This window comes from Gossypium raimondii, chromosome 11 (genome assembly GCF_025698545.1).
Source record: "Gossypium raimondii isolate GPD5lz chromosome 11, ASM2569854v1, whole genome shotgun sequence".
In the NCBI taxonomy this organism is placed as follows: domain Eukaryota; kingdom Viridiplantae; phylum Streptophyta; class Magnoliopsida; order Malvales; family Malvaceae; genus Gossypium; species Gossypium raimondii.
In genome coordinates, this window is record NC_068575.1 from 45,901,930 (window position 1) to 45,923,376 (window position 21,447).

Consider the following 21,447-nt stretch of genomic DNA (forward strand, 5'->3'; position numbering starts at 1 on the left):
AATTGTGATTAAGTAAATTTAAGGATTCATTAGTACAAACAAAGTAAGTGTGAATCTCATTATATTCATATATTTTTTAATCGGGTTAATATTTAATTCACTCGTAATACTAATATAATAACATTTTAATAATTATTTTAATTGAATTAATAGTTGATTTAGTAATTACTCAAGTAATGTTATATAGTATATATTCAAATTCGGATATTACTGAAATTATAAATATAGGACCGCTGCCATCCTCAAACAATAATATTCCTTGTCTCACCAAATCAAAACACATCCCCCTCCTTTTCATCTCAATCGAACTTTCAAAATTCACGAGCTCTGCAAAGTGCTACCATTACGCGAACAGACCAAAGGAAAAATTTGAGATTTTGATTTAGGAGAAGCATTTGATCCGATCCTGATGTTGGTAAACGGCGGTGATTGATTGATGTAAATGAAGGATCAGATTCAGGTGATCGATGTTGAGAGATCATGGTTGTGCAATTGCGTGGTGAATGTTCTACTCGAAGAAAATTACTTGCTAACGGCATTTGAGTTACTCCGCGAGAACTTGGTTGTATCGCGATGTTGATAGACGGTGAAGATTGATTGATTCATTGATGTAAAGGAAGCATCAGACTTAGATGATGGATGTAGAGAGATCATCGCTGTGCAATTTCGTTGTGAATTTTCTACTTGAAGAAAATTACTTGTTAACGGCATTCGAATTGCTCCACGAGCTTCTTGACGATGGTCGTGACGCTCAAGCTATGCGTCTAAAGGAATTCTTCGCCGATCCTTCTCATTTTCCTGTTGATCAGATCTCTCGCTACAGCTCTCTTGGAGGTACTTTTGTGTTTCTTTAATTCCTTTTTCTTTTTCAAGTATGAAATCGGGAATGACTTAGACGTATAAATTTATTTCTTTTGATTTTTTTTTTTTGGTTTAAATATGAACTGTGTTTTTAGTGTTACTTATTGTTAGATCAACATGTAGAGAAAATCTGATTCCAGCAGTGTTTTGTAAGAGTAATAACGGAATGGAACCTTATAAAAATTGTTGATGCCAGGTGTCAAGGTGACGGTGCTAAATGCAGGTTCCGGGGTGGCTCTGGGTAAGGGTAGAAAAGCTATAAGAAGGAAATTAGGAAATGTAACGGTAGGAGAGTGTTAGGAAGGACGTTAGGTAGGCTAAGGGTAAGAGAGAGACTATATATGAACTAAGCTCACCAAAATCTCGATCCTGATTGGATATCAACAAAAGATGAGTAAAAAAAAATCATCGTTTTTGGAAGAATGAAACTTATGATTTTATTTTTATAATAGAGTAATTACATTGAAATTAGTGTAGTATTTAGTTACTCTTTAAACTAGTTATATAAACTTCTTAGGAAGTAAAAGGTAATACAATTAATAACTAGTGGAAGTTACATTTATGAGGTAAAGAAATTTAAATTTGTTCTCTTGGCAGTTGAGAGAAGGTAAAGAAATCAAGGTTCTGCTTGGTATTGAAATGTTTTCTTTTACATATGAAATGGTTCCTTTCACAGCATACGTGTATTGTATTGCATTCATTTGTCAAGGCATTTACCGTCATTTTAGGCAATACATGTTCTATATATCAAAGAATTCTTATGCTGAAGATGTAGCTACTTAATTAGTGATTATGATTACTGCATGAGCTTGTGGTTCCAGTAATGTTGGAGTTACAACCAGGAAGTAGCATTTTATGTAAACTATTATGATTACCAAATGAATTTATCGGTTCCGGTGATATTGGAAGTACAAGCAGAAAATAGCAAATTATGAAAACTTCATCCAAGATAGGGGAAAAGGAAATGGCTCTTAATTCCAATTGACATGGAAATCAAATTAAGCAATCAAATACAGAAATTAGATTGCAACTCTGATAGTTTGGGGGTTGGGGTGCTTAGAGTGTGAGATAAGGTCTCTGCTTAAAGAAATAATGCGTTGGTTGCTGGTGTTGCATGTTTCTACCCGTTTATCAATGCTCTAAGCCCTAGAGCAAAAGTCCATTTTCAATTTAGATCTGGAATAAGTGAACATTACCGATGGTTTCATCTAATATATAGTTCTTGAAATTCAGTTGTAGACCCTCAAAGTTTGCTAGAAGAGAAAGAAGCAATAGAAGAAAAATTAGCACTTAGTGACTATGAATTGCGGTTAGCTCAAGAAGATGTTATGAAACTGAAGACCGAGTTACAAAGGAAAGTAGATCTCCGTCGGGATAGATTGAGTGGTAAATTTTCTTATTTATTTGATATTTAAATGGATACACTTGAGCTCTGTTTGGTTGACACTTTTGCTATTTGTCTCTTGTTTTCTGTTTTTTTCTTTTTGTTTTCTTTTTACAGAAAAGAAAAAATGGAACAAATAGCAAAAGAATCAACTAAACTCTTCTTCTTCTTCTTTTTTGTAAATGATATTTTAAGAGAAATTTTGATCTCTTTGTATGACACATTTTTTAGCATGCTGTTCGATTGAAAGAGTCTCTATTTATGACTCTAAGAATCATTAGAAGCACCAAAATGGTCAAGACTGCTACCTGGTTATATAGGTTCGCTATTGGTGAGGTTCTTGCGGTAAAGGTAAACACTGAGGAAATTTTTCTTTTTTTCTTTTCACATCCCATGAGGTTGGCCACCCTGCATGACTATGCTTAGAATGAAATATTCTTTTCTGCGTGTCATGCTAGATATTCATACTATTTTTCAGGAATTGACACCCATATTTCTGCCGCAGTTGCTTTTATTTGGCAACTGTTTTGCATAATTGGTGGGTTTTTTTGTAGGATCGCTCGTATAAATTATGGGAATTGTAGGATTTTTTTAAAATGCTTTTAATCAGTAGTTAGCCATCATTTTTCTGGCATGTGTGAATTTGTTTTTATGTTATATGCAAATGTAGAATCAAGTGTGAGCAATAACATAAATCATGCTCTGGAAGTCCATCGGCACAGGAGAGATGTTCCCTTCTCTACTTTAGGCCCATTGAAGGCTAATGAACGTAAAGATCTGAATTGTGCGGTAAAGGAATATTTGCTGATAGGTGGATATCGATTAACTGCAATGACATTTTGTGAAGAGGTATCTGTAACATTCGGTAGTGCTTTCGTCTTGTTACTGCTTTTTTATTCTGTAAATCTGCACTAGCTAGCATTAAAGGACCTATGTAGCTGCAAGGGCTGATCGTCCTATGCTGAAAGCTTGATGCAAAACGCAATAAACTGAAAATTGTGGAAATTTTGAATTATTATTTGGGAACTGCAAGAAGAGAGAAGTTCTTGCCCCACAACACCAAGGTCTATATTTTTTGAACATGAAGTTAGTTTGAAAAATAGAAAAGCTTGACTGGGAGTTATTTGCATTTGATGTTAGAACCCAAGTTATCTTCTTTCCTGATGTTTTGGCTGGGAGACAAGCTTTAACAATTTATAGAGTTCATAGAATCTGATTTTCATATTTTCTTTGTGGTATATCTTTATCTTTCTGTTGCACAAATACATTTTGAGGCCCTGAAGGGGTATGAAGCAGCTGCCTAAGCTGGTGAATGTGCATATTTCACAGCTAATTTGTTGTTTAATCTCAGGTTACAGATCAGAACCTAGATGTTTGGGCAAACTCACCAGCATCTGTGCCTGATGCCTTGCGCCATTACTATTATCAGTACCTGTCTTCAAGTTCGGAAGCTGCTGAGGTAGGCAAGCTGTTTCTTACCATTCATACTGAATCATACTGAATATTTTCATGTTGGAATGTTCTAGCTATTTTCCTTTATTATTGTTGACTTTGCTTCATGAGGAACAGTATCATTACTGTCACCTGCTTTCTTTTGTGCATTTATTGTGTTGTGTTTGTACATATAAAATCCATGGGTGAGTGCAATATAATGTAACTTAAACTGCCAGTTGCAATATTCATTACAAACTAATTGGTTAACGAAATTGTTGCTTGCAATATTATGTTTATGGAATTATTTTATTGGGAAAATATTTATGATCTATAGATATCAGCCTGATATAAAGAACTGATATAAGAACTGATCCTTGAACTAAAATCTCACCCCACCAGCCCTTTTCTTTTACTTCTGGATGTGGTTGGCAATGGCATTGCTTGTCATCATGGATGCTTCTTCTTTCTGTTGCAGATACAAGTTGCTTGACTTAATGTCTCTTCGGCTTTTAAGATGGTCTGTTATGATTAATGAAGGATCAGTCTTTCAACAATTTCTGCTGTTACATGTGCTTTGTGTAGATCTTTCTACTTACAGCAAATTTCTTATCATTGAAAACAGTAATGTTTATTCCATTGCAGGAGAAAATTTCTATGATTCGAGAAAATGAGTCATTACAAAAAGCAATTGAGAGCTTAAATTATGAGAAAGAGCTTTTGATGAAAAACAAAGATTTGGCTGAAGGTCAGATAAATGCATTGACAAAATCTTTGGCAGCCACTCAGAAGGATCTGAAGGACAAGGAAAATCTGGTAGTTCTCTTTTAGCTTGATTGCTTTAAGAGCAGGTCCTTGATGATGCTACAAAATCTGAAGCACTGATTTCATACTTCTTCAGATACAAGATGTGAAGCATGCCTGGGAGCATCAAAGGAAGGAACTAAATGATTGCAGGGCTGAAATCACTTCCCCGAAAATGCACATTGAAGGATCTTCTTCTGTACAAAATCCGGTGACTAGTAGTGTTGACTCTGCTCAACCCCAGGCCTTAGAAAATTACAAGGAAGAAATAGTGTCTTTGCAGAAGGAAATTGAAAGATTAAAGTCTGAGAAAAGAGATATTCCGGATTTAAGTGATTCGAACTGTGCTGAGAAAGAATCAACATATACTGAAGAGAAAGTCGTTGAGGTGGATGAGAATAAAACTCTTATCTCGCATCCCGTTGAGCCAGCAGGACCTATAGACAGCAACTCACTGTCTGCGTCAGTTCAAGCATTTGACAACAGCACTCACAAGCCTGAAGATAATTTGGCAGAACCAGCTATGAATCCTTCAAGCACTGCTGATGGTTTCCCATCTAGTAGAACCTTATCCCAACAAAATGAGAAACCACCATCAGAAGATAGTAGGCTGCATTCCAAATCGGAAACTCCTAGCAGTGGGCCTGCTCCAGATAATATGGCAAGTTTTTATTTTTGCTTTATGATATTATATTCAAGGGTGGTATCTGGGGTTTCGATAACTAACAGCATAAACTGATATATTTGAAAGCCTTAGCTCCACTCCTCAATCTTTACTTACAAACCCTTAAAATCAAGAAATTAAAATCACATAAATTTAATGAAAACCAAATTAACTTTATAATTTCTTCAATAATATTTCAAGTCTCTGACCTAGTACCAAACATGTTTTCTCTTTCTTTTTAGCCTAGTGGAACTTCTCCCGTCCGTTTATCTCTCCACTTTTATCTCTCCTGTTATCATGCTTTATTTCTTCATTGCAGAAATCAAACTGGGACCACTTTGTAGAACTCCAGAAAACACCCTATTTCTAATCTCAAAATTTCAACTTCATTATATTCTTTTGATGTCAAATATTCCTCATTTTAATGAAAAAAGAAGAAGTTATAATTGATTTATTTTTATTTTTCTAAAAGAAGATCATCTTTCAATTTTAAGTAAGATCGAATATTTTCCATAAAAAAAGTAAGATCATACTTGATTTATTTTGTTTCTTTGTACATTTGTTTATGAAATGATAAAAATTGAGATTCTTTTTAATACATTGCTTGCTATATATTATATGCGTGTTATATCAATAATGTTACGGGATACATTTCTTAAAAAAAAATATGATTAGTTAAGTACTCCTTGTTTCCCCACCTAAAAAAGAATATATTGTCAAGATTTGCTACAGGTTCTCTTCATAGAAATTCAAGCACAATTATAATGTCTGATGCAGACTTTTTCATTGTAACAGGGTTTGGGGACCATTCAAATACTAGCAGATGCTTTGCCTAAGATTGTTCCTTATGTTTTGATCAACCATCGGGAGGTTGACTCTCTGACTACTAGTTTTTACTTGGACATTATCTTCTTTATTATCCTTATAAATTTTTTTGATTCCGTACTAATTTATTTGACTCTAGGAGCTTCTTCCACTGATAATGTGTGCTATTGAGCGGCATCCAGATAATGCCACCCGAGATTCTTTGACACACACACTGTTCAATTTGATTAAACGTCCAGATGAACAGCAGAGACGAATTATAATGGATGTATGTTGCTTTTCAGAGAATTCCATTGAGTACCCAATAGCTACAAGTTTGGATACCGTGCTAAATCTTTTAAACTTCATTGCAGGCATGTGTTAGCCTAGCTAAAAATGTTGGGGAGATGAGAACAGAAATAGAACTACTCCCCCAGTGCTGGGAACAAGTGAGCTTCTGTGCTGCTTATTTTGCTTTGTCGGTTATATTTGTAGTGGCCTGATTCCATTTTCTTTTGAATGCAGATAAATCACATGTATGAGGAGCGCAGGTTGCTTGTTGCTCAATCATGTGGGGAGCTTGCTGAATTTGTCAGACCTGAGATTCGTGATTCTCTTATTTTATCTATTGTACAACAATTGATTGAAGATCCTGCAACTGTTGTTCGAGAAGCTGCTGCGCACAACCTGGCCTTACTACTTCCACTCTTTCCGCATATGGATAAATATTTCAAGGTCAGCCCCACTAAATATGCTTCAAGGCAATCATGGAGAAGATTTCTGACTTGACAGAATTGGCTACAATGTGAGCTCTAGAACAGGTTGATGACCCATGGTCTAGGGACTGGAGAGCCTTTTGCGCTTAGCATAATATAATATCATGACTTGAAAAAAAAATATAGAAAGTATAATAAGAAAACACATAAAACATTCTCCACCGCCTTATTTGTATATTGACAGGTTGAGGAGTTGATGTTCCAATTGGCCTGTGATCCATCTGGAGTGGTGGTTGAAACTACACTAAAAGAACTACTACCTGCACTAATAAATTGGGGAAACAAGTTAGACCATATTTTGAGAGTTCTAATCTCTCATATCTTGGACTCTGCTGAGGTAACTTTTTGCCCTTGGATTTTATCATTTGCTGGTAGGTACTACCACTTTTCCATTTTGCAATGCTTTCCCCTCTTACTGTTACTCCCTCAATATTTTCAGCATTGTCCACCTCTTGCTGGAGTTGAAGGGTCAGTGGAGTCCCACCTGCGTGTTTTAGGTGAACAAGAGCGCTGGAATCTTGATATTTTGTTAAGAATTTTGGCTGATTTGCTTCCTCATGTGCATCAGAAAGCAATTGAGACATGTCCATTTTCCTCTGTTTCGGAGTCAAATGGGCCAAAATTTTCCAGTTCGGTACTTGAATTGTATGCAGGGTATGTTTTTCCTTTTCTTTTGTCCAGACTGATGAGATAGTGTATGGATAACTTTTGTAACTTAGTTGTTAGCTGAAATGATTTTGATTGATTATATATTCTACTAGGGGACATGTCGAGTGGCCTGCATTTGAATGGATGCATGTGGATTGCTTTTCTGGTTTGATACAGCTGTCTTGCTTGTTACCCCAGAAAGAGGATAGTTTAAGAAACCGAACTACAAAGGTAATTTTTCAATATTGCATTTAATGGGGTTTTCTGCTTGCTTCATGCTTGTTCTATTGAAATAATGCTGTCTTTCTTGTTTCCAATCTGCATCCTGACATTGCAGTTTTTGTTGGCTGTTTCTGAACTTTTTGGGGAATCTTATTCGACACACATAATGATGCCTGTATTCTTGGTAGCAGTTGGGGATGCTGCTGATTTCACATTTTTCCCTCCCAACATTCACTCGAGAATCAGAGGTATTGGCTCTTAGAATCTTGTTAAATTTCTATTGTTGCATGTTCCGTGATTGTTGCTTGGTTGCAGGTCTAAAACCGAGAACAGCTGTGGCTGAGAGACTTGCTGTTCTAGGTATCCTGCCACTTCTCTTAGCGGGTGTTCTTGGATCTCCTGGTAAGCGTGAACAGTTAGCAGACTACTTGAGAAAGCTATTAGTTGAAGGTGCCATGAAAGAGAATCAGTCTATAACACACAACAATGATATTGTTAATGCTGTCCGCTTCCTTTGGTTTGTAATTAAAAACTTCAGTCCTAACCATTTGTTATTTATTTCTGAATATTCACATAGAATCTACTTTAATAATGCAGTACATTCGAAGAACATCATAGCTTGATATTTGATATCTTGTGGGAAATGGTTGTTAGCTCAAATATAGAATTGAAGATTGGTGCTGCCAATATACTGAAAGTCATTGTATGTTCTCTTTCCTTTGAAACAAAATTTATCTTGCTACACCCGACAATAAGATATTTATACATTTTAACAGGTGACATACGTTGATGCAAAAGTTGCCTCTACACATGTTCTGCCTGCCTTGATTACCCTTGGCTCAGACCAAAACCTGAAGGTGAGGAATGCAAGCATAGATGCTTTTGGGGCTGTGGCACAACATTTTAAGAATGACATGGTAACGTAGAGTTTTTTTATTCTAATTCATGCTGGTGCAGTTTCTAGACGCCGTTCTTACAAACTCAGCATGTGCAGATTGTTGATAAAATACGTGTTCAAATGGATGCTTTTCTCGAAGATGGTTCTCATGAAACAACCATGGCCGTGGTCCGTTCATTAGTGGTAGCACTTCCACATACAACAGAGAGATTTAGGGATTATATCCTTGACTTTCATGTGAAAAACAATTTTTAGGACTTCATTATTGAGTTGTGCATTGTGGTTTAGCCATTTTAGTGCTTGCCACTATCCAGTCGTTCTTCAAAATCATTGTTTACTTAACATGATTTACATTTTTTAACTAAGATTTTCCAACTGACAAGCATGCCTGCTTTTGCAACTGATGGGATGTCTCGCCGAGAGAGAGCTAATGTGTTTTGTGAAGCCATATGTGCTGTGGATGCGACAGGTTTGCTTCTCTAAGTGGCTACTGCCATCATTTCTCTCCCTTCTCTGTTCTCCAATATTTTGCCTTCTCAGAGAAAAAGATAAAAGAGTAAAAAGTCAACTTGCTAGTCAAGTTTCATTCCTAAGCATTGAGGAAGGATAAGAGATCCGCTCCTAAAGCCATAAACGTCATGCATTGTTTGTTGGCATGCCCCTTCTATGGGGGTAAAAGAAAATTAAAATTTTAGTTATTTGTTCTTTTGAAAATTTAATGATTATTTGATAAGGTAATAAAAAAATACACAGTTATTGATTTTAAAGAAAGTATATGAGAAAAAGAGAGTAATTTTTTCTTATTTTTTAATGAGTTGTTACTTTTATTATCTTTTAAAACATTAAATTTAAATATTTCAAAAAATTTAATTTAAAACTATAAAAGTAAATTTTGAATAAGTAGTTATTTATATGGATTTTTGGATAAAATAAAAAGTAAGATGAGTAGTGGTTGAATGTGACAAGGTTTTTCTTTTTCTTTTTAATACAATGAAATTGCCATTTTCATTTTATTTTATTATTTTTATATTTTAGTACTAGCTGATCGAGTTTGGTGTCACTTAACTCGATCAGGGGTTTAATAATAGTATAGATTACAATTTTATCATTTTTCCAAGTTTCCTTTAAGAAGAAATTATTATTATTACTATGGAATCACTTTCTTATAGCCAGGCTTTCGTGTTTAGTTGCATCAAATTTTATCAATACTAGCCGGCAGTCAACTTTTATCACTGTCAGAGCCATGTGGTGTGTTGGTAGAGTCCGTTTTTGTCTTCCTGCCTTCTGAAAGGATGGCATAGGAGGAACAGGGTGTGAGCTGCCGTCTACCAGACCACCCTTCCTGCTAGAAATTAGTGAACTCAAGATTGAAAGAAAGGTGTCTAGGAGTTATTAATTGCTAAAATTTTTTAAACTTAGATAGAAGTCTCATCATTTATATGACAAGAATTCTTTGATCTTTTAACAGATTGCCAAGCTTCTCTATTCTACAACATTTTGGAAACATAAAACGTTGCTGCTATTAATTTGCAATAATTTATTTATGGTTTCCTCCCAAATGCTCCATTTTTGTGTTTTCACATCGAACTATGGTTTCTGTTTGTGATGTATTTTAGTACTTATTATCATTTTTGTTGCAGATATTTCTGCAAATAGCATTCGTGATTTCCTTCTTCCTTCAATTCAAAACTTATTAAGAGACCCCGATACACTAGATCCTGCACACAAAGAGGCCCTCGAAATAATTTTGAAAGAAAGATCCGGTGGAACTTTTGACGCTTTGAGTAAGGTTATGGGAGCTCACATCGGGATTCCATCATCAATGACTAGTATCTTTGGTGAGGGTGGGCTGCTAGGCAAGAAAGAAAGCACTGCACCAACGTCTCCGGTTGGATCTCCAAGAGCTGGGGCATCATCCGCACATGGACTTGCACCAGAGGATACTAGATTCATGCGCATCATGAGGGTCACTGACATGCTGCGAGGCAAAGCAAAAAGCCAAGAAGAAACTCATCAGAACCAGTGAAACCAAGTGAGACTCTTCTTCCCTAACTCCTTTATGAGATGAATATATATAAATATTTGTTTATTTGTTTATTTATTCATGTCATACATGAGGATGCTCGTAGCAGGTGTCAATTCTTTGATTATAATTTCCTGCCAAAGCGCATGTTAAGGAAGAAAAACAAGATGAGATTATGTGGCGGCTCTTGTCTTTAAGATTTCTTCACATAGAATCTAAGCATTGCGTTCTTGTCTTTAAGATTTCTTATAGTCACTGAAATTATTGGATAGTTTATAAGAAAAAAAATAATTCAAGTTAAAGCAAATTAGTGAAGTTAATTCTGTTACTGACTGATATAAATGAATTGAAAGCGATGACCAGCTTGCTGTCTAGAGAAGTACAACCAATTTTATAAATTGATTGGGGTTTGGAAAGCAGTCAAGCACTGCCCTTGGGTTATTCAGTCCGACTTTGGTTGGTTCTGAATGAGATTTTTGTAATCTGGTTTGGCTCAATTCAGATTGCTATTTAATCATTAAAAAATATTTAATTTAAAAAAAAATGTTAATGTGAAAAATTAATTATGGATCAAGTCTAAGACCTGAACAAGGTTTGTACTATTGGTTTGGTTGATGAATGCCGTTGGTTTGAAAATGAGAGTAGATTTCCATCTTTACTGATCCAATTATCAGGCATGTGAATTTGCAGGGTTGAAGAGGAGATTAACGTAATTTAGTTGACATGAAACTGTAACCCCAAATGAATCATGATTTCATGCTGTTTTTATCATTCATGGTTACAAATTTACAATCATATTTAATAGTAGAAAGAAAATGAAATTGAGAAAAAAAAAATTGCATAGGCTGGCATTTTCAATGAACTTAAAAAATAAATGTATTTTCATATTGGATTGTTGTATTTTATTAGGTTATAATTGTGTTTAAAATGTTATGAAATTTGATTTTTAATAAACTTATTACATATATTTTGAAATAAAGGTTAATTTTGATGTCGCTGCTTTTAATTTTTTTAACCAGAGAGATTTATACATTGGATTCCCCATGAAATGATACCAAGTTTTCTTCACCTTCTCAAATTACAAATATTCTGGTTTTCTTTATCCGAGACGTTCAAATTTGAAGGCATTCGATTTGCTAACCAAAATAGAAAAGCTGCATTGACGAACTCATATGTGGTTAAAGATCTAAACTTTCAACCTATAACGGCGGCAAAGCAAAACGTCATTCCTTTTCAAGCTAGGATAATAATGATCAATATAGTAGCTTCATAACATCTGAAGTGTTGATTTTTCTTATTCATTGATGTCAATTGTCAAAACTCATGAGTTGAGCCAAGCTCAAGGGTATATGGATATTAATAAATTTTTGCCTACTGAAATCTTTAATCCTAAAACCTTTACATAAATTTCAAAACTTTAGATCATGCCTGGACTTAGAAAACTTTTACCAAAGACTAGGCTTAAATAAATAATTTGGAAGATCTATTTTGCTCACTCTCATTTTTTGAACTGTCAAATCTTTCAAATTTCAAAGCAAGGGATAACGCAACCCAACCCTAAACAAAGTCTAATTTCAAATTATGTTACGTCAAATTTTCATTCTTTACATATTAGTATCCAACACTCGTACACTTTCAATCCAACACAGTTGAATATGAAGAAAAATCTACAAGTACATTAAAAGAACTTGACAAGAGAAAAAGAAAGTTTTAATTTTAATTTCATTTCGTAGTGAAAGTGGAAAGGTGCAAACAGAGTGCTGATTAAGCACTAGCCTCTTATTACTCGGTATCCATTTTGTATACGTCTAATCATATCGAGTCTATAGCTAATCAAACAGATTAAAGAAATTCATCCCTCCATCTCAACCATTTCATCTATTCGAAATCCAATCCAAACTTGGGCACAGCAAAAATACCATAATCAAATTTAAACCATAGTATTCAGTTAGGCGTTTGTTAAGTTCAATTTAATTTTGGTTCAAGTAAACAATCAAATATATTCGGTTTGATTTTAATTCTAACATATGCCAACAAACTGTCCAACAAGATGGCTAACTGCATTAAAGAAACAGCCATTTATGAAGTCAAAACAAAAACCATCTCATGTGATTAACCGATTGATTACCTCTACTTGTTGCGTTTAGCGGCACGTCTTCCTTGGCCTTTCTTCGGTGGTCCCTTACCACGTCTCTTCAACGATTCAAGCTTCGATAAGCGCTCTTCTTCTTCACGCGCCATGACATGCGGATCATCGTTCTTGATGTCGTATGGGTACCATTCTGCAACCTTGTCCCCGATGAGCTTTTTGCGTAAGAGCTTATGGGGTGATCTCTGTCCCGTTGGGTTGAGTATCTGTCCAAATATTCTTGCTCGAGCTTCAGTGACCCCTACTACGACGGCCGAAGCCAACATTTTCTTTAAACCACCAGCACTCATCTTTCAGTCAATTCTGTTAAAAGTTCAAACAAAACTTAAAGAAATTTTTGACAATCATGTTAATAAAACTTTCAGCAATAGCATACTGAAAATTTCAAAATATTTTAGTAAACAAGATGATCTCCCTCATAACCAGATTTAGGGCAGAAATTTTCCCAATTTGTTCTAAAACCAGAACAAAAATCTATTTCCAACTATTTCTCATTCAATAGTATTAAATATTCAAATGAAACTTTCAGCAAAAGCATCGAAATACTATTTTAGGAAACAAGATGATCTCAATCCAATCCTAACCTAACCTAATAACTAAAATTACAGCTGACATTTCAACAACTTGTTCTAAACTACAACAACAATCATAAAACTCTTTTCTTAACCATCTTGGTTCAATTTAAACTGACAAAAAAAATCAAATCCCAATCTAATAATCAAATAACCAGGTTCTAAAACCAAAACAACATTCTATAAACTGTTCACGTCGAGGTTTCAAATAGTGCAGTTGCGGCCGCTATTTCGCGGTAGCAGCAAAATCCGCCGCCACCAAAAGACCTCCTCAATTCACATCAATAGCAACAAATCGCGGACACCAATAGCAATGAAAAAAAAAAAGAAAACAACGGCGATAAAGGTCCGCCATTTCCACTATACCGATACCTTTTAGAAAAAAAATTTCTATTTCTCAACAAAGTAAACAGAGAGAGGAGAGTAACAAACAGTAGGATCGAAACCAGAAAATTCAAATATAGCAGAGTGATGAGAGCAGATAACTCAAAATCTCTCTCATGAGTCAAGTAGAAAGAAATGTTCAAGTTAAATTTAGGGTTTCAAAAATTACCTTTTATCTAATTTACTGGTCTGTCGGAAACTTGAAGGTAAAGAAGGGGCTTAGGTCAGGGACAGGAGGAGGGGGAGGCTGTGACAGTATAGATGAGAGTGGGCCGGGAATTTCTTTAAGCAAATTTTAGATTACTTGTTTTATATATGATTTTAGATTACTACAAAAGTACAGTAGAATTTTGAAAAATATATTTTATTATTTATCATTTCCAAATTTTGAAAAAACAAACATACTACAATTGTGTGAAAAAAAAAATCAACGAATAATTTTGATACAAACAAAAAATATTTAATTATTTATTATTTTCAAAAATATTTTTATTTATAAGAAGTACAAATAATAGATAATAAAATATTTGTTTGTGTTTAAATTTTTGTTGAAACTACCTATTAGTCACTAAACTATGGGTCAGTTTCCGTTTTAGTCACTTAACTAACAAAAGTTATGATTTGGCCAGTGAACTATTTGAAAGTTTTCATTCAAGTCACTGAATTGCTCAAAAGCTTTTATTTAAGTCATTGGGCTACTATGTTTATTTTCTAAAAAAAAGTTTCGCCGCCGAGCTCCAAGCGATGATTCAACGGTCCTATGGTGGATCTGTATCCATTAGCGAGTACAATAACATACTTTATGTCCAAGTCGATATGATGGTCAGTGTCGGAGATTAAAGAAACAAGCTGTTAGATTTTCGGTTCACAAATTTTTGACGTCCAAAGTTATTTTGTGAAGAAAAAAATTGAATTATAGAAAATAATGGAAAAGAGAGCTTTCCATTGGTGCAAGTATTAAAAACAGAAAAAGCCATATAGCATCGATTTTAATAGTAAAGTGACTTAAATGAAAACTTTTGAATAGTTCAATGACCAAATTGTAACTTTTTTAGTTAAGTGATCAAAACAAAACATTACCCATTGTTTAGTGACTAATGATGTAATTTACCCTAAATTTTTTGTTTGATTTTTTTTCCGCGTAAATGGTAATATGTTTGCTATTCAAAATAGGAGTGAGTGTTGGATCGAATCGAGTGAAAAAAAATTTTGAGTTAATCGAGCTGACGAGTCCTATTTTATCATCCTAACTCGATTTGAAAAATTTCGAATCGAGTTGAGTGAAATGAAATTTAAGTTACATCGAATCAAAAGAAATTGTTCAAGTTAAATTAAGAAATTCAACATGTCAAATTAAAATCTTGTTATAGTATAACTAATTCCATGTTAAAGCACATAAATATTTGAAAAGTTTTTCAAAGCAAAATAAGAAAAAATATATATTTTAATATGATAAGGTTGCATCGCTAATTAACTTATTTAAGTCTTCAAAATTATTATTTTATAAACTTTTAATTTTCTTTATATATTCGTTAGATTTTTTAAATGTTTATAATTTTTTAAATATATATATATTTTTGGATTTTTATAAATATTTTAAATTTTTAAAATTATTTTGAATTATTTTGTAATTTTTTAGAGAGAGACTAATTTGTTCATTTTCAAAATTAACATGACCAAATGGGTATTTACACCAATCATTATTCAATTATAAAATTCAACTCAACTTGAACTTGAATAACTTATTTGAGTTTACTTGAAAAATCGAATAACTTGAAATTCAATTTTGTCAATTGTTTTGAATTGAATCAAATTTTACTTGCCCGTAATTCAAAATAATAAAATTTTCGATATATTTCAAATAAATCAAGTACATATAGTGGATCTCAAAATATGTGCGGGTAATATAGAAAACAATTCTTTCTTGAATCAATCTAATATATATTACAGATTAAATTACCAAAAAATACCTGTTTTTTTCAAAATTACTAAAATAGGACGATTTTTAGAATATTTACGAGTATAGGCCGATTTAGGGAAAAATGCTTCCAACTCCCTATGTTATATTAGGGTTGTTAAGGTTTTTGGTGTGTTAGAGTTTAAGGTTAGGGTTTTAAAATTTAAATTGATTAAATTTTTAACATAATAATTGTAATTATTGAATTCAATATTTAAAATATTCGTATTTACACCAATCGTATGTGGCCGCCTATATCGAGCGCTCCGTTTAAGTTGTTACACGATAGGTTATTCTGTCGCAAACCAAAAGGTCGACCGACGTCAACTCAAATACGTGACAACATGGATATTCGAGACAGGTCAAACCAACCGAGGAAGAAGCAAACTAGAAAACAAATATCAATTCCATTGTAATATGTAAACGCACGGTTCTGTGAAATGATAATAAATATTATCTTTCATTTTGTGAAATGGTAACAAATTACAACTTCAATTTTGTTAAATTATAACAATGTTCCTCTAAAAACATAATAATAAAAATCATCGAAAAAATATAAACGTTTGATATAACGATAAAATTAATCAGTCCAGATGCCAGTCAAAATCTGTGCCACAACGGGGTGGTCGACGGTTGCGCACTAGATTCCTTATTAGTTCAGCCTTTGGACGAGGTTGTGGTCGTTAGGGTTGTGGTCTTAGTAGCTCTTCTTCCTCACCTTCGATCGATTGTGACCCTTGCATTATCGGTTGCCATCGTGCATCCTCCAGTTTAAGAATAGGTGGTTAGAAAGATGACTCAGCTTGGTAGAACAAAGATCCCAGAGGTGTTTACGTCACAAACGACGAATGATCATAACTATGTTGAGTCTCATTCACCGATGGGATAACAAATGGACTTTCCATCGGTGCTTGAAACATAGATGGCCTATACATCGTCTTTGACATCGTCATTGTTAGAGGTGTTGATGGCATAGGCATGTAATACATCGGGGACAAATGTATTACACTCCAACCTAACATAGGACTGGAAGCAGAAAAATGTGGTGCAATATATAGTGCTTGTGTGAAGATAATAAGGTTAGAATACGTACTAGAATAAGACGGTACATATTGACCGGTGGGTGGTGTGGGCATCGGTTGTGCAGTCATTGGTGTCAGTTCTTGCGTGGGCACTAATGATGGACCCGCCTCGCTAGCTCTTGGATTTAAAGGGGGCATCGTGGCCTACTCATATGGGGATGCCAATGCCTCGCCTCTTCTCTGTACAAATATGATTTGCCATGAATCCTAAACCATTGCATGTACTCCAGATCGCATGTTAGCTCCGGAACGATAATATGTTCACGAGTATGTACTAAATCATACTGATTATTCCACATGTTGATATGTTGGGAGAAGAATATCAGTCAATTCTCATTCGGCTGCCGCAAGTCGACAGGATGTAGATCATCAAGGTCTTGAGGTGCCACGGGAATCGATTGTCGAAATCTAAACTGTTGCAGCACTCTATCGGTCTCATGCATCTCGACGGTAGTATACACTACCAATGGGACCTTCACGTGCCAGATATTGGGATTCACAAAGAATTCCTCGGGGATGGCTTGTTGAATTGTCGGATCCTCATATAGTGTCCATTCAAACTATATTAACGTGATAAAAACATTAGTTATATATATATATATATATATATACACGAAATCAACTATGGTAATATTATATAATTCAAATTTAAATAAATAGATACTTCTGCTTCCAATTATTGGTTTAATAGAAGTTGTATATCTTGAAGCTCAGTAGGTAGTCTCACGTGACTCGGTCCATGGTTCCACCTAATTAAATAATTTGTTACCATAATCATATTTATTTAAATCAATTTTATTATTAAAATATGAATTTTATCTTGTTACGATTGGGAATGTATACAGGTAGTTCGCTCGAGGACGTACAAATGGAAATCGGTATCGCTCCCATGATTGCAATAGTAAAATGCGACCACCAATTTTGATTTTTCCTGGTTGTATCGCCCGACACATCTTATGGTACAATGTCGCCAACACGACGAACCCTCAACTTAGTTCGCCCACTCCTCTAAAATTGACGAGTTTTTACAACCACCTTAGATGGACGAGTGTTCGTGACTTGTCTGGCATCAATATACCTCCGATGATCTAAAGGATGTACACCCGAGCATGTCCTTCTCTTTCGACTTCAATCGAATCCTCATCCAACACCGTGAAATTTTTCATAACCAAGTCATTTCGATCCAACCTCCATAAATCGTTTCAGAACTGAATCCAAAAGTTCACCACATACACCTCGCCAATCACCATACTAAATAGACCTGGTGATTACTAACCTATCCATGGGTAACTGCAACTGTAAATGCATGTCCTCTAGAGTGATAGTACACTTGTCGCATAGAAGATGGAATGTGTGTGTCTTGCGTCCACCTATCCACCAACGTGCTTACAAGTTTTGGGTCCAACTTACACCATCGACCTACAAAGGCCACGTGCCAAAAACTGACTTCCCTCAAGTATGGTTCAATTAACGGTGATGAAGGACCGTGTAAATTTCAAATATGGCATTGTAAAATTCGATCTTTCGCCTATTTACATAAAAAAATACAAAATAATAAGTTAATAAATAACAATGAAATAAACAAATTAAACAAAATTGAAATTTATTAAAAACTATTTTTACCATTTGCAATTGAATGACGAAAATGTGATTGTCATCATAACGGATTAGAGAACTGGCCATTGCTAATTATATAGAACACAAATTAATTTAAAAAATATTTTCAGAAAATATTAATAAAAAATCTAATAGAAAATATAATTTAGATTTCTGAGAGAATTTGAGACTGGTTTGAGAATTTGAGAGAATTTTGTGATAAATGAGTAAGGGTGAGGGGTTTTTATAGGTTTTTTTTTTATCGTTGGGAGGGGGCAATTAGGGGTGTGCAAAATTCGAGTAAAATCGAAAAAATTCAGTTAACCGACCGAATTCGGTTAATTGATCGGTTAACCGAATTTTTTTCGGTCGGAGGTCGGTTAATTATTTTTTGACTTTTCGGTTAACGGTTAATTCGGTTCAAAACCGATCGATTAACCGAATTTTTTCGGTTTAACCGAAAAAACTAATAAATAAAACTATAATATATAAATAGGCTCACTATTCACCTAAACCCAATCCAAACCCAAGTATTCAACCCAACCCAACCCAATCATAAAAATTACAAATAATTTAATAAATAAAAATAATTTAATTTCAAGACTTATGTAATCTTAGTGATTCAAAGACTCATGTAATGTTTTTAATTATGTAGTGATTCAATTCGGTTAATTCGGGTAATTCGGTTAATTTTTAACAAAAAATAAAAATATATAATTTTCGGTTAATTCGGTTAACCGATCGAATTAATCGAAAAATTTTGATTCGGTTCGGTTAACAATTAAAATTTTAAAAGGTCGGTTAATTTGGCTAATGTTATTTTGGGTAGGTTAACCGGTTGGTTAACCTATTGAACACTCCTAGGGGCAATGACTATTTAAAATAGCCATTGGAAAAGTATCCGTTAGGGGGGGACGCTTCCAGCTAAAAGCGTGTTACTAGTGACACTCAAAAATTGCTTCTACCGTTTTTCCTAAATTGGACTGTACTCGTAAATATTCCAAAAATCGACCTATTTCGTTAATTTTGAAAAAAAAAATTAGTAATTTAATTTATATCCCATAACTAAGTATTTAACAAATAAGGAAATGTCACTTACGTGGTTAATTTTGTTTGAACGACGCTTGACTTTACACATAATTGACATGTGTGATGCTTATGCTGTTAGTGTTAAAAAACCCGTAATCTTTCCTTAACATTTATTTGATCACATAATTATATACAAAAGTTGAAGGAATTATCTCACTGAAAATATATTCCGTTTGAAATTTGTGTCATTACTACAACCCTATAATCTTAGGTTCCTATTTCGTTTCCTTATTCAATTTAAATTGTTCTAAGTTTGACTAAAATATAAAATAAACAGTTAACTCTTGTAAATTTTAAAAGTTAAAATTTTGAAAGAAGAAAAAAGAAAAATTACTCATGATTGAATCTTAACTAAGTTTGAGTGTCTTTGAAGCGCATTATATTCTTACTTAAATATTGGAGAGATTATAAATAGTTCTAAGTATTGTATTAGAAAGAACAAACATAATACTTTTATTTTAAACTAACTTTTAAAAATTACTACAATCAGGGAGTCAATATTTTTCTTTACAAATTATTCCATTCCGAAAACCTTTTCAAAATATATATTATCAACGGTGAATTTATTTCTAATATTAATTTATTAAATATTCCATATAAATATAGTTGCATGGAATTCAAAAGGTTATATATTTATTTTTAGTCCTAAAAAAATGACAGCAGCTCTCCATCCAGAGGATTACTTAAATACGAGTATAAAATTTGAGGAATTTCTTTTCAACAAGAAGTTGGATTAAATGGAAAATAAGAAATAAGAACTTCATTATATAGATGACAACAAAGGGGTTAATTGCAACATAAACCCTCCATTTTTCATTTTATAGGCCTTTTACTATTTGTAATTTCTTCATTAGTCCCTATATGAATTTATAATTTTGAAACTTTTATTAGCAATTTTTCAAACTACAAGGAATCCAAACCGAAAATAACCTACAAACTTTAAAATAAAAAAATCCATCCCTTTGATTGGTTTTGGTTATAGAGGGCAAATTCCTTTCCTTTTTCCATTATAATTCATTAGTCCCGGATTGTAATTCAATCCATTCATATTTATTTTAGTTAATTATATCATACTTAGTTATGACTTATGACTTGTTATTTATATTTTTAATCTTTCAGAGTTGTATAAAAAATTAATGGTATATAATAATATTAAAATATAATTATCTTGAACAAAAGTGGCAACACCAGATTAGAAAAACTTTTGGAATTTAGTAAACACGTAATTTTAATTTTGTTTGTTTTCATTTAAAATTTCATCCTCACTTATTTAAATTCTTAATTATAAAAATAAAGAATTCATTGATAACAAAGTTTACTATCAATTTTACTTTAAATCATATCAATATTTAAATTTATACTTTCAATAGTTTTAAATCTAATTGAGATATTGTAAACCTAATATTGTTTATTACATTAATGTATTTCTCTCTTAACCCAACAATGATTCTCGAATGTAAAATTATATTTAAATACATTGAGTGTTTTCGTTGTGTATCTTCTTAGAGAGGGGAAATCGAGTATTTATAATATATAGTTACTGTTCATCAAAATGACTTCCTAAGTAGGCTCTATGCATGTTAATACGTATACTACTTTAGTCTTAACAAGTGTTTATCATACCACGCGCTTGACTTTGCGTCCTCTGCCTGCGAACCCCGAGTAATATGCATGTGAATCTAGCTCGCGAGCTCATCACTTGAGCTCTCCCCGCAAACCCTTAATGTTTCTACTTTATGTGGCCTAATTTCCTCTGCATTTATAACAATAATATCAATCAAATTAAGATTTAATCCATAATTGATTTTTAATACGATGATTTTTTTATTTTATTTTATTTTATAAGTAGAGTAAAATAATTTTATTATAACAGTTTATGAGTCAACCAAGTTGTAGTCCAAATTTTCCTTTTAAGATTTTTATCAAAGCCTAATCAAGCAAATCAGATAACTCAAAATTTTTTTTTTATATTTTATAATTACATTTAGATAGAAAAGAATATTTCTAACACTAAATCGTAAGCCCAAATTTTAAAAACCATTCCTTCTACGATATAGCTTAAACGCCACAAGCTCTCTCGGATCTAATGATTCATTATTTGTT

General features: G+C 33.4%; 2 protein-coding genes across 4 annotated transcripts; one reads left to right on the forward strand and one right to left on the reverse strand.

The window, feature by feature from the left end:
• Nucleotides 1-242: 242 nt before the first annotated feature.
• Nucleotides 243-10,857, forward strand: LOC105803608 (uncharacterized). Of its 2 annotated transcripts, XM_052624095.1 has the most exons (20): nt 247-834; nt 2,095-2,247; nt 2,916-3,094; nt 3,597-3,704; nt 4,322-4,492; nt 4,578-5,141; nt 5,940-6,014; nt 6,109-6,237; nt 6,323-6,397; nt 6,474-6,683; nt 6,909-7,061; nt 7,164-7,378; nt 7,486-7,603; nt 7,710-7,842; nt 7,910-8,111; nt 8,192-8,297; nt 8,371-8,511; nt 8,589-8,712; nt 8,845-8,961; nt 10,133-10,857. In XM_052624095.1, exons 1-20 carry the CDS (start codon nt 633-635, stop codon nt 10,516-10,518), a joined length of 3,561 nt encoding a protein of 1,186 aa, XP_052480055.1. In that variant the 5' UTR covers nt 247-632; the 3' UTR covers nt 10,519-10,857. The 2 variants fall into 2 exon arrangements, with proteins under 2 accessions (XP_052480054.1, XP_052480055.1); XM_052624094.1 differs by lacking the exons at nt 8,845-8,961; nt 10,133-10,857 and having other exon boundaries at nt 243-834; nt 8,371-8,451; nt 8,552-8,727.
• Nucleotides 10,858-12,415: 1,558 nt separating this feature from the next.
• LOC105803607 (mitochondrial 37S ribosomal protein S27) lies at nt 12,416-13,938 on the reverse strand. 2 transcript variants are annotated; one of them, XM_052624096.1, is made up of 2 exons: nt 13,790-13,938; nt 12,416-12,967 (listed from the first exon to the last, which is right to left on the reverse strand). In XM_052624096.1, exon 2 carries the CDS (start codon nt 12,952-12,954, stop codon nt 12,646-12,648), a length of 309 nt encoding a protein of 102 aa, XP_052480056.1. In that variant the 5' UTR covers nt 12,955-12,967; nt 13,790-13,938; the 3' UTR covers nt 12,416-12,645. The 2 variants fall into 2 exon arrangements, with proteins under 2 accessions (XP_052480056.1, XP_012491326.1); XM_012635872.2 differs by having other exon boundaries at nt 12,416-12,988; nt 13,790-13,914.
• Between the last annotated feature and the right edge of the window lie 7,509 nt (nt 13,939-21,447).

What these genes read in the sequence shown, in the direction of transcription:
- LOC105803608 (XM_052624095.1), top strand. Translation starts at nt 633, where the DNA reads ATGATGGATGTAGAGAGATCATCGCTGTGCAATTTCGTTGTGAATTTT. An exon ending in CCAATATACTGAAAGTCATT is followed by an intron (nt 8,298 to 8,370) that starts GTATGTTCTCTT and finishes ACATTTTAACAG; the next exon opens with GTGACATACGTTGATGCAAA. An exon ending in AACATTTTAAGAATGACATG is followed by an intron (nt 8,512 to 8,588) that starts GTAACGTAGAGT and finishes CAGCATGTGCAG; the next exon opens with ATTGTTGATAAAATACGTGT.
- LOC105803607 (XM_052624096.1), bottom strand. Translation starts at nt 12,954, where the DNA reads ATGAGTGCTGGTGGTTTAAAGAAAATGTTGGCTTCGGCCGTCGTAGTA.